Below are 13,408 nucleotides of genomic sequence, written 5' to 3' on the forward strand. Positions count from 1 at the left end.
TAAACTACTTTTTCAAATATATTTTAACATAATGGAGATTGAAGTTTAATAATATCAGAGTTTGTAGTTCTCATGAAATTTCTGATTTTCTTGTTAAATATTTTGTCCTTTACGAAACATCTGAAATTTCAATATTATATAAATTAATCGTGTACGCAGAAAATTACTTTTAAACCACAAATGCTAAGACAGATATTTACTCAGTGAAAATTAAACAAGGATTAGAAGTTTCTGCTATTGTCTCACAAATTTCAGAATTGAAAAAAAATTTATGGTTCTGTTTTGGGTAAATGAAACAAAATATTATTATTTATTTCTTTAAATATTTTTTCTCTCTTCTATAAGATATATTTCTTTTGTCTTTTATGCCATTCTCAATTTTTTAATCGTTATATATTTTTTTTTAATTTGCTGTTTTGTTTGCCCTATTTAAAAGTAGTCTGGGTCCTTTATGTTGTACCACAAAAATGACCTGGTTTTTTTTCTTCAGTCCAACACTACGATTTCTGCAATTAGCTTATGAACATAATGCAGCATCAAATACAATGAAAATATTGTAAATGAATTCTAAATACTTTTTGTTAGAATTGTATTTTAATGCAAAAAACTCATTTTGGAAATATTACAAAGAGGAATGAAATCATAATATATACGATACAAATTTGCTTATACTGACAATAGAAAAAAAAATTTGAACCCATAATTCGAATAAAAAAAAGTATAAAACTTTGGACAAGCACTTCATTTCCATTTATGCTTTTGATTTTAACAAGCATAATATGTCTAACAAAATAAAAAAATAGTTTCTCTAAATTTTTACTTTAACTTGTATATATAATTACATTACTTAAATAATTTTAAAAGTAATTAGAAAATAGACTTGGTGATGCTTTAATTTAAATTAAGCATTTTTTAGAATATTTTATTCACATCAATTTATTTTTATATCTAAAATATGATATCTTAAAAATTATATATTTATGTTTATTTAAATAAATGCAGTTTTCCATTTGTATTTAAATGTGGAAAATTTTTATAAAAAAACTTAATATTCTTTCATTTGATTCTATTAAAATTAAACTATTTGCATAAATAATAAAAAACTTAACTTTTAAAAAGATTTCATTTTAAAAGAAACAGGTGTTTTTTTTTACGGGAAAAAAAATGGTTTAAACCGCATTCGATCGACGGATTCGGATTTCTGGCTCCCGAGATATCGGGGGGAATCCGCAGTCAGGGAAATATGGTCAAAATTTAAATGAACTATAGAGAAATAAAAATACGACTTTATAAAATTGAATGACTTGAAAACAATTTCACTGATTTCGTCAAATTTCGTATTTTTCCATTTAAAATTTTCAACCTGCAGAATGATGTAAAGATTTGTATACCTAACGATCGAAAAATTTTTCGACTATAAGTTAATTAAAGTATTATTACAAATTATTTATATACTAAAATTATCTTTGAATGAGCAAATTTTAGTATTGTGCAAATTTTTTTCTCCGATTCGTTTAAAAAGTTCTCCAGATACAGCGAAGTACGCAAAGAATAAAATTAACATTAAAGGTTTATTCACCTTTCGACTGCTTTCTTACCTAAACTGTTGGAAGGTCAGTACCCTATTTTCCAGATTGAAAGCTAACCCCCCCCCCATTTTTTTGATGTCAAGTTTGCCGAATTAAAATTGTGCTCATTCAGAGAAAGTAGAGTTTTTTTTGTCTAGTTTTTAACTTAAAATATCACTTGCTTTAAATAGTAAGTATATTTAAAGTTGCTCCTCAAACTATTAAGATTCTTTGGAACGAGAAAGACTGATCATTGGATCAAAAGTTATCTAGGGCTTACACTTTTTTTTAAACACTGTACTTTAACATGGTAGATTTAAAAAGCAAAAAAAAAAAAAGTAAACACTTTAATTAATTTTATTTTCAATATGACGAATTGTATCCATTACAAATAAATAAATAAATTCTACAACATATTATTATCTTTTTTTAAAAGTGTATTCATTAATAATAATTATGTATGTTGAAAATTATCTTCCAAAATAAATTATTTAAAAAAATGCTTTAAATAATTCTTGATTATGCCAAAATATGTTTAAAGTTCATTTAGGCTGTAGTTTAAGGTGCGTTCAATAAAGTAAGTTAAATTAGGTATTGATATTATATCTGTGTACTATGAATTAAGATCTACTTAGTTAAAAAAAAATCAAATTAAGATTTGAGCTTATTTAGACTAGATTAAGGTATGCAAATTGGATTATATTTTAAATACATTTTAGATTTAGACATATGTGCTCAAGATAATGTGTTCTAAAATAAGTTAATCTAATATGGCAGATTAGTTTAACTTATTACAATAACAATAAAAACCTAATAATTCATCTTACTTTACTAATAAATGACACATTTAAATTGCGTTGTGAGCTTATTTAGGTTGTTGATTAATTGTGTGCAACATTAAGAAAAGTTCTCTATAAATCCAGTAGCGAACTACAGGGAACTTTTAATAAAAAAGAAATCTACATCTCGCAGGGGTTAGGATTAGAGTTTATTTCTGTTGTTGGGGAAGTTGTTTACCAATGTCCACTAGGCACTTATCAATTCTCATACTCTGTTGCGACCTGAAACTTTGCCGCAGGTCTTCATACGCACACAGTTCCCTGTGCTCTCTGTATCTGTTAGCCATTTCTACTACTTCCATCACCTACAACAAAATGACACCTCATATCAATAATTAAACCCTATTTTGTAATCTACTTATGACAATCTATACCAGGGGTGGGCAAACTTTTTTGGTCGAGGGCGAAAAAACGAGGAGGAAAAGTTTGGTGGGCCAAGTAAAAACTTCTAAAGTAGAAAAACGATATGCAAGTTTTAATTTAAATATTTAATGAGATGAATGAAATTGCGATTTCACTTTTAAAAGTTCTTTATATTGAGGTTCCAAGTGAGATGTATTTATTTTAATGCTCAAGGTTAAATGTTTGTCTGTTAGCCTACTTCTGAAATGATTTTTTCAAAAGTTTATAGTTGAAAACACTTGCTCACACTTATAAGATGAAGTAAACATAGCAATGATTTTCTGGGCATGAAATATTAAATTTGGGAAACTAGCTGATTTATCTAGTAATGATTTGTAACTAGTAATGATTTGTAAAACTCTAACTTTGGCATGTTTAGAAACAACTGCTTCAGATGGCGCCAATCTACGGCTATTCTATAAAGAACGTTTGCTTTCAACATTTTACAAATTGAAGCTGCCTATTTCCATCAATTTTTGTTTTGTAGAACAAAAATAGAGAAAGTAAAAAGATCATGCATCAATACTTTGTTAAAAAAGTAAGAACAAAAATAGCTTTATACGAAGTAGACAAGAAAATGGATATTTATTGTTTATATTCGTCACTGATCGGCAAGTTAAAATTCTATCCGCGGACCGGGAAAAACCTTCAGGCGGGCCACAGTTGGCCCGCGGGCCGTAGTTTGCCCATCCCTGATCTATACTAATTACCCACACTTTTTCAAAACGTTTTTTGCATAAAACTGTGTCTTGGTACAGTTTCCGGATATGTATTTAAAACTTTTCTGAATTTCCAGTAGATGACAGCAATATACACTTAAGCATCTTTTTGCTCCAAAATAGTCGCTCGAACAATTCGAAAATCATTGTAATGTCTCTAGTTCTTACTAGTCAATTTGAGACAATTCTATGCTAAGTATGTGTAATTTTGTTTCCTTCAAGTAATGAATGGTGAATATTTTAAAAAAGTGTTTAACCATTTATAAAAAAAAAAAACAATTTATAAACATATTAAAAGGAATTTGACAGAAAAAGCGAAAAGTTAAAATTACTTCTAACAAGTTGGAGTCAACCATTCATTCTCCATCACAATCTTTTGAATTTTTTTTAGTAAACTAATAATTGTTACCATAATTGCACGCTTAAAAAAAATTACCTATTGCCACATCAACTTTAAGTGTGAAGTTCGGTTTTTATTGTTGAGATCACTTAAACTTAAAAGATATGTACAAGGGTCATAAATCATAGTGGCACAGAAAGATGAAAAAATATCGAGCATGCGCAAACAAGATATTGGAGCAGTAAGCTACAGCGTAAAATCGTCACTCCTAAAAGGGGCATCCCCCTTAAAGTGGACGTTTGCATTATTTGTGGTAAGCTATCCAAGTGTTGGAAAACAGCGGGTTTCTAGGTCTGACTTGTTGATTTCGTGATCCTTTCCATAGATCATCGATGGAATTAAAGTTGAGCATCAAATGGAACGTTGTTGTGCTTCATCGCTTTGACATCAACACCTTGCAAACGGCATCTGATAGATCGCTTTGCTGATCATTGAATATTGAAGAAAGATAATTTAATTGAACACGTGCATTTTAAAAGTGTTTTCCAGCTCATAGAGTGGCTTTTCCGGAGGTGGGAACCCATTTTACATTTTATATGAGACCCTTAAGATCCTTTTCACTGTGATAAAGTTTTTTAAAAAAAAAAATTTGAAATCTGACCTTCCAAACAGCATAGGCAAAGAGTCCACCCAGAAAGAGGACAGCTGCCACAATGAGGAATGAGAATCCTAGAAAATGAGAGGCGATCTTCATGTGCTCCAGTAAGGAGTGGAACCCTTCCCTGGATTCCAGGGTGTAATGAAGGGTGATGATGATGATACCAGAAATTATAAAGAAGCCGCCGAAAGCCGATCCAGCAACGCACAGCTCAGCTCTCGGGAATCGTCTCCTCCATGTATCATCATCCTCAAGATAACAAGTAATGACCTCTTCTGTGCTTCTATCACTCATGGTGTCCATTTTAACTGGAATCCTCAGATTTGAAGCATGAATCCTAAAAGAGTTCAGAACCAAGACGCTTATTTTATTTGCAAAAAGTGTAGACGATCATATTTTAATAACTGCTAAGCGAGCGAATTAAGCACGGGTCGCAAAACGATCCGAAAAGAACTGTGAAAAAAAATTTAGGAGTTAACGAGAGATAGGGAGCTTGTGTTTTTAGCACCTTATAAATTATAAGAAAGGACAACAATTTCGTTATTATTAACTACAACGATAGATACTGAATAGGATATTATGTCACGATATTACGATATTATCGTGATAATTGATACATTTCGTTTGAGTTAAGAACATATCGAGGCCAGTGAAAAACAATGTTAAATGGAAAAAAATATCGCGAAATATCAATATAGTGTGGCATTCAAATTCAGAAGTCATCCAGCTCTAGTATCAAAGCTTTTATGTTATTATGTAACTGGCGTTAAACAGCTGACCCGATTCTGATTTTAGCACTATCATGTTCAACCCTGTATTCTTATAATTTTGAACCGGATCCAGAAGATAACAAAGCTCCCGGATCAAGTATCGTGACAAAATAGCCTTTTTGAAGAACTTTTGGTTACATGTAGAGGAAAACTACGTAAACTCCCCATGGTTAGCCTGACAGCAAGGGTATTCTAACCCATAATCCGTCTATCACTTAGGATATTTTATGTCAGCACTGTGGTCAGTGTGATCCTGGATTAGAATTAGTATCGACCAGGCAACGCTGAGATTCGAACCAGGGTCACCTCATAAGAAGGTAAGATTATCAAAACTGAAAAAAAATATCTTTAGTGTGTTTCGCGCTCTTATATAGCTCATTATAGGTTTTCTCATACATGGTAAATTATCTATATGGTCACTCCTTATGCCTTGTAATTTAAACCCTATCCAGAAAATAGCCTGTATTTGCAGAGGACTTTTTAACAAAAATTAACCTATATATTTGCATTATGTGGAGAAGAAAACCACGGTTAGTTCAGCATGGTGACCCATAATCCGTAAGAACAGTTCAACACTTGGGTATTCATTTTAAATGGAATCTTAAGAGTATGAATCATAAAAGGGTACGAATATAGTTTGAAGGTATCTTTTAAAAATCGCAGTTTTCATAATTTGAATTTTATTATTATATTGTTAACTTCTTTTTATTTTGTCTGTTTCTGTTGGAAAAGAGTTCAATGGAGATACTTATTGCACCATTTTGTAAACTCTTATTTGACGGTGAACTTTTAATTGAAATTAGAGCACAAGATTTTGGAAAATGCTCAAAATTTAGATTTACGATAAATTCATTTTGGTAATTTAATGGTGAGACTCTGCACTTAAGTGGAGAAGGATTAAAACTTGAACGAAGTTAAAATTTGAGCATTTTAGTCGGAAAGTGAACAAAATTTAATTTTCTTAGCTATAATAAGGGCTTGAATTCGACTCCATTAGAGACATAATGAGTGGCAGTAATATTAAGGTGTTAAATTCTGATTGTAGAGTCAATAAATGTTGACCATTCAACTAGCTCCAGTCGAGATATAATGAACTTTAGAAACTTGGAAATACACTGGTTATCATAAATTAAGGAAAATTCACAAAAATCGCGATAACTCAAGAAATTACACATGGAATTTTATGAAACTTACCCACAATATACAACACATAGTAAGGTATTAAACAACATAAAAAGAAATTATCAGACATTAATAGTAGTATAGAAATTAGCACATGTATAAAATAAACAAATTGGAAGTATCGGTTTGCAATAGAAAAAGTACCTTTAATATGGAATATGATTGCCTCTAGAAGCAATACAGCACAAACAGCGATGTGTGATGCTTTCAATTATGCGGTCTATCAGTTCAATAGGAAGTGAGAGCCATTGCTCTTGTAAAGCAGTTGCAAGCGTGGCAAGGGTCTGAGGGGGCGGATTGATGGCAGATACACGCCTCCCTAGAGCATCCCAAACGTGCTCGATAGGATTCAAGTCCGGGGATCGAGCTGGCCACTCCATGCGAGTAATTGTTTCCTGTTGAAGATAATCATCAACAATGCGAGCTCTGTGTGGTCTTGCATTATCGTCCTGTAACAGGAAGCAATCACCAATTGCCCCGGCATATGGGCGCACATAAGCATCAAGGATGTTGTCTCGATAAACCTGAGCATTCACGGTTCCCCTTGGAAAGACATGGAGGTATGTGCGCCCTCCTAAGGATATGCCTCCCCAAACACAGACACTGCCTCTTCCGTATGCATCTCTTTCACGGATGTTTGATGGATGATAACGGGTCCCAGGTTCTCTCCATATCAAATAACGTCTACTGTCACTTTCTAGACTAAACCTGGACTCATCCGTAAAGAGAACAGGCCTCCATTGATCTGACGTCCAGTGGACATGTTGTCGGGCCCACTGCAAACGGTCTCTCCTATGGCGTGATGTGAGCGGCACGCAAATGGCTGGTCGTCTCGCATACAGACCACCTTCGTGGAGCCTTCTGCGCACAGTTGACGTTGACACCAACCTTCCGGTGGCTGCAGCAAGAGAGGATCTAAGATGTGTCGGAGTAGCGGTTCTATTCCTGCGTGCACTTAATGTCAAATATCGGTCATCGGCACTGGTCGTAACAGTTGGCCGTCCTTGACTGAACCTCCTAGATGCCGAATCTGTGGTTTGAAATTGCCTCCAAAGTCTATGAACCACAGATGGACTCACATTTAGCCATCTGGCCACTTCTGATTGACTCTGCCCTGCCTCTAGTCTCCCGATGGCTCTCCATCGTAGTTCTTCAGGCAAATGATGCCTAGAGGTCATTATTACGAATTGGCTATCTCAGATTTTCAATGTCGCAATCACAGTAAAATTTGTGTGCTTTCTCTCAAACTTGGACTTTTATGCTCCAGGCAGATGACGTAAGCCGAGTGCAGCGCCACTAATTTGCATATTGCAATTTTACTCAGCTACTCTTAGTGGACAACATATGCAAATTTTGCACGGTTTGGCTTACTTTTGAAAGAGTTATCGCTATTTTTGTGATTTTTCCTTAATTTATGATAACCAGTGTAGACAGAATTTTAATGGAGGGGGATAAATTCTGCTGAAGTGCCATCAGGCATGGATGTCTGAGTTCTCGAGCTAGTCGAAAAGTGGTCAAAATTTCCATGGATCAGTGTATAGCCTTCCAATGAAGTGAACCGAGTTTGAATCCCAGTGATGGCACTGCTCGATACAAATTCTGCACCTGGCTCGCACTGAGCACAATGCTGACATAAAATACCCTCAATGGTAGACGAATCAGAGTGCTCTTGCCGTCGGGCTAACCGTGGGAGGTTTTCGTGGTTTTCCACTCCATGTAACGCAAATGGGAGTTAGTTCCATCAAAAATTCCTCCATGAAAGCAAATTTATTCCAATACTTGATCCAGGAGTTCCCTTGTCTTCTGGATTGGGTTCAAAATTGCAAGGCTATGGAGTTAAACATTAATAGTCGTAAATCTAAAATTGGTTCGGCTGTTCAACGACGGTTATAAAATAAAATATAAAATTTACATTGCAAGATAACACATTCGTATAACATGAAAGCGATTCATTAAAAGGACTGGAAAAACTTTAGAACTCTTCCAGCAAATGTTTATACAAACTCGCCCTCGCTGAAAATTTACGTCAAACAATCTCACGTGGAAAGAAAGCACGAAAAATCCTCACTGTCAATCCGACAAGAAAAAGGGGACTTTTAGTTCACTTCTTTAACCAGGACTGGCACATTTAAGAAAATAACTTAGAAACCATTTTACATAACTTAAGCTTAAAAAATAAAAAATACAAAAGAAGAAAAATCGATATGTGGATGGGAATTGTTAAACTCCCAAACGATTCTTACTTAAAAATGTAACCCCAAAATTGAAGTAGTTTAAAATTGGAAACAAAAAAAAATAATAAATAAATCCGCGTAGCGTCAACACATTAAGTATTCGCTACACTGTGAAAAATATTGTTCCAGAGTTACTACCATTTTTTGGTGTTGAGGTGTACTAAAAATTTTTGCACTGCATGTAGTCACATTTTTCATTCACTTTTTAACGATTATAATTTTTTTATTCATTAATTTTTTGTTTGTTTGTTTACTGACAACACATATTTTCATGTTCATTATTAGAATCAATTTATGCAAAAAAATTTCATTAAAAAAAGCACATTTTCAGTATTATATTGCACTAATTCTTTTACACAATTATTATTTTATTTTTTTGCAGTTCTGTGATTAAAAGAAATGTATTTAGTTTATCTCAACATCGAAAACGGTGGCAACTATACACCATTGCAGTGTACACACAGGCTCCAGAGCGTTCTACTAAAAATAAAACAAATTATAGCATTTATTTTTGAGCGAAACCTTGACATATTGTTGCGCTAATAAGTATAGTACTAATTTTATAACTAAAAAAGGGGATTTTTTTAAAAAATGAAATGAAAGCTAAAACTTAAACGTATTGCAAATTTAAAACTCAAACTATGGCTAATGCCATAGAAAAAATTGTATCATGTCAACTTATCTGTCCGAATATTTTTAAAAGAACGAAAGAAAAAAAAAAGAAGAAAAATAATTTCAATGTATAGCAAAAAAAAGAAAAAAAATTGGAAACTATATTGATCAAACTTAAGCTAGTGTTCAAATTGGAATAGAACTTAAAAGTAAATTTTTTGTATCATTTACTATATTTAATTTTTTTCATTATTCCCATTTAACCCTTTGCATTTCGAGTAATTTAAAATTCTGTTTGAACTAATTGAAGCACTAAATCATCTAAAATACATAATACAGTATTTGTAGATAAATTTCTTAAAATAATGTGGTTATTAATTATTAAGATACAAAAAGTTTTAATTTTAGAGTGGTGACTGTTGATAGCTACATCGGAGTGTAAACTTTCCCATGCTGTCTTTTTGACCACCTGTTCATTAACCATTTCATAGCCACCCATTAAAAACCAGTGATCTGTTAAAAAATTTTATTCTGCAAAATATCGGTTCCTTTTATATTCAGCAAACGTTGTTTTACTTTCAAAATTTATGTGTGTTATTTTTGAAAATTTTGTTTCAAGCGTCGCGTGAAAATGCTCAGTGCAGATGAGAAAAGGTGTAAAAAATAATAGAAATGAAATATTAAAAACACTTACTTTACGGGTGTAGTAGAGAGTTGTGACATCTTTATGAAATATTCACAGCGTCACTTATATGGATTCACCCTAATCCTATTAACCATAACCGTTCCACAAATGGAAAAACAATCGAGAGACCGAAGCAAACATAATGTAGAAAGGAGCGGAATTTCTATTCGCCATTTGCGATCAAATGTTAAAGGCTGGCTAATAAGTTTCATTTTTTTAAAGATCCGCAGGGGATACATATAACATTGAACTACATATAGTGCTTACATTATCGTGCCTTTAAGAAAAGACGGCGATTGGAAAAATTTGATACCAAGCGATTGCATTTTTCTTCTATTTAGAACCAAAACTGCTGACTCACCCCAACTCTTCCCATCCAGGGCCTGATTATCGCCTAGGCCCAATAGGCATGGGCCCACAATTCCTGAGGGTAAAGGTTGGCTAGCTTTGTGTTGGTTTGAGTACTAAATAAAAAAAATAATTATAGCTTACAGGGCTCGAAAAACTACCCGTCCGCCCGTCCTCGGCTGTCAAAAATTTCTCTCGGGCAACAAATTTCTCGAATCCGACGTCCGCGCGGACGGCCATTTTCCCGTTAATGTTCGTGATACATTTTCAATTTTTGTTATCTTACAAGAGTCTTATAGCGCCTCACTTCTAAAATGACCCTCTAATCTAAAAATCCCGTTAATTCTTTTATTACTGAATAACGTAATCTTAGTAACTACTAATTCATTGTGCAATTTACATAAATGCTTGTAATAAATAAGAGAAAATTATATTCTCATTTATTTAAAAGCTACGGGTTAGTTTCAAAGGAGGACGGGTACATTGTTGGACAGGCCGTCCTCGGGGACGGGTAAAATTTCTGATTTTTTTTTAGCCCTGATAGCTTACAATAAAAAGTAATTCAGTTAATCAGTTACTTTTAGCAGAAATCGCTGATTTCAGTTGTTTGTGGTCCCCTAACTATTTTTATTTTGATCTATCATTGTTGTGTTGTTTTATATTTTGCTTTAATTTATAGATACAACATAAACTTTTTCTTAGAAAAATAATCTTCAATTGTCTGCTTTCAAAATTTCTTAGAATGTTTCTCTTGAATCATGCAGTTCAATAGATTCTTTTTTATTTTTAGGACAAATTAAATTATTTAGAAAATGTCTTGTAAGGGGCCCGGAAAATTTGGTGGGCCTAGGGCCTGAATTTGTTTTGATCGGTCCCTGATCACATCCGAAACCTTCTGGAAACATTGAAACTTTAAGACAACCTTATTTTGAGCAAAATAAAGCTAGTTTTTAACGCATGGTCGAAGCATTATTATTGTTTTAAACATGTTTCGATTTCTAAGTTCATTGTTGTTGGGGTGAGATGTTCTTGTTTTTTCCAGTTGCACCATCTGTAAATACGAATTCGACTTCCTGCCACACCTATACGTCACACCCGTTTATAGGGCCCATTCCGATATATTAATGTCAACAACTGCTTGGAAATTTTTTAAACTGTCTTTATTTTATCTACAAGTCATGTCAGTAAAAATTATTGTAAATCAATTTTAAAATCACTTGACAAAGCATAAACTTTTCTACCACTTTGTATATTAGAGAAAACCCCATTTAAACTGGACACGTTACACAACCCAACCTTCATACTCAGCTCTTGTCTGCTAACCCCATTGTTTTCGCATCAAAAATTTCAAGATGGGTGAGATCTAAACTAGGACAGTAGTATGTACATAACCATCATGGATGTAATTTACAAAAATGTGAAAACTATTCTACTTGAGAGATAAAAATATACTAAGATAACGTGGATACTTCATAGTCCATTAAAAATAGACTTAGGAAAAATTAAAATCCAAGATTTTCACAGATAAGCATATTTTACTCCCCCTTATGCTTTTTTTTTCTAGTAAAATGGGGATGAAGAAGAATTGAAACTTTGCAAAAAGGCAAGTTGAGTATTGTTTCCGTTATATTTTTTTCTCCGCGGAATCGAGTGACACCAATCTCGAGACAACCTGACTAATAGTTTATAAGTTATAAAAGGGTGTAATGCACAAATTTTGAACTTGTACTTATTTGCGCATCTGATAGCATAAACAAGTGAGGCATTGTTTCCTATGTATTGGTTTAGGTTGAATCGAACTATGAAACAAAAACTATGCAACAGAAACAAAGAGTTGAAAAAAGAAGCTGTACAGCAGAAAAATGGAACTACGCAACAGAACAAATAGTTCATAAGTTACAAGAGTTATTACGTGTTACTTTTGAAACGTGCAGTGTGCAAAATATAAAACGGTCCACTGTGAATAACTTTTGATCTAATGATCGGATCTTCACGTTCTAGGACTCAATCTTAAAGGTTTGAGGGGGTGACTTCAAATATGCTAATTAATTATTGTAGCGGATATTTTGAGTTATGAAATCTGACACAAATAATAATAGTCGAAAATATTTTGAGTTGTAAGGTATAACATTTTCACACCATTTAAAAAAAGGCAATTTTAAATAGCAAAATACTAAATTTGGGCGAAATTGGTCGAATAATACCTGAAAAATCGATTTTTTTTCTTAAAAATTAATTGAATTTTAAAATTCAATTTCTCATGAACTATTCGTCCGATTTCGATCAAATTTTGTATTCTATTATGCAAAATTACATTCTTCAAAATGACGTAAGTTACATTCCTTACAATTCGAACATTTTTTTTACTATAATTAAATAAAACAATGAAAAATACTAAATTTATAAACATTTGCATAGATTTACCTTTGGTTTATAACTGCTACATTGAAATTACATACATTTGCAGGCTTGCTTGCTGAGTTCAGGTTTTAAATCTTTGACCAGTAGAAGGAAAGATAGAACAATTTAGAGAAGGACGTAACAAAAAATGCATCCAGGGATACTGCGGGATTCGTACCCGCCACTTCCACGCTTCGCACAGCGCCTGGCGGGCTATACCGCTTGGGCAGGGAGACCCCGAATTATCTCTGAGTAAACGAACTTTATAATTGTGTGCAGTTTTTTTTATTCGCTTGAAAAATTCCCGAGTTATAAGGTAATAAAATTGACATTAAGTGGCTCAAACTCATGCTCTAATGAGCATGAAGATTCGATTATTACATCAAAAGTTCTTCAGAATAATCCACTTTTTTGCTCTAATATGCTGATGAAGAGCAGGGCTAAAGAGAATAGAAGGGCTAGTTCACTCCGCTCTTAGAGCTGAAGCTACGATTTCCCTCCTCATGACGTCACTGTGTCCACTCATCTCGGAGATCGCAAACAAAGATATTGTGATAACTTTGCATCTTTCTCTTTGTAAAAAGTTATACTTTTCTGGTTATTAAAAAGTTATACTTTTTCTGGTTATTAGCCTTCAAACTTTACGTAATT

At 33.1% G+C, this 13,408-nt stretch overlaps 1 protein-coding gene across 3 annotated transcripts; it reads right to left on the reverse strand.

Annotated features, from left to right (window-relative positions):
• Positions 1-575: 575 nt before the first annotated feature.
• LOC107439054 (uncharacterized) lies at positions 576-13,191 on the reverse strand. 3 transcript variants are annotated; one of them, XM_016051519.4, is made up of 3 exons: positions 10,019-10,139; positions 4,530-4,863; positions 576-2,712 (listed from the first exon to the last, which is right to left on the reverse strand). In XM_016051519.4, the coding sequence occupies exons 1-3, from the start codon at positions 10,045-10,047 to the stop codon at positions 2,557-2,559; spliced, it is 519 nt and encodes a 172-aa protein (XP_015907005.1). In that variant the 5' UTR covers positions 10,048-10,139; the 3' UTR covers positions 576-2,556. The 3 variants fall into 3 exon arrangements, with proteins under 3 accessions (XP_015907005.1, XP_071043209.1, XP_042905323.1); XM_071187108.2 differs by lacking the exon at positions 10,019-10,139 and adding an exon at positions 12,782-13,191 and having other exon boundaries at positions 2,556-2,712; XM_043049389.3 differs by lacking the exon at positions 10,019-10,139 and adding an exon at positions 10,277-10,375 and having other exon boundaries at positions 2,556-2,712.
• Positions 13,192-13,408: the final 217 nt, after the last annotated feature.

This window comes from Parasteatoda tepidariorum, chromosome 9, assembly GCF_982258835.1.
Source record: "Parasteatoda tepidariorum strain Cologne lab strain chromosome 9, Ptep-v5.0, whole genome shotgun sequence".
Taxonomy (NCBI): domain Eukaryota; kingdom Metazoa; phylum Arthropoda; class Arachnida; order Araneae; family Theridiidae; genus Parasteatoda; species Parasteatoda tepidariorum.

Coding starts and splice junctions, on each gene's coding strand:
- LOC107439054 (XM_043049389.3), bottom strand. CDS start 10,335: ATGCAATCGCTTGGTATCAAATTTTTCCAATCGCCGTCTTTTCTTAAA. Junction 4,864..10,276: donor TTTCTTAAAGGCACGATAAT/GTAAGCACTATA, acceptor GAACTCTTTTAG/GATTCATGCTTCAAATCTGA. Junction 2,713..4,529: donor TTGCCTATGCTGTTTGGAAG/GTCAGATTTCAA, acceptor ATTTTGTTGTAG/GTGATGGAAGTAGTAGAAAT.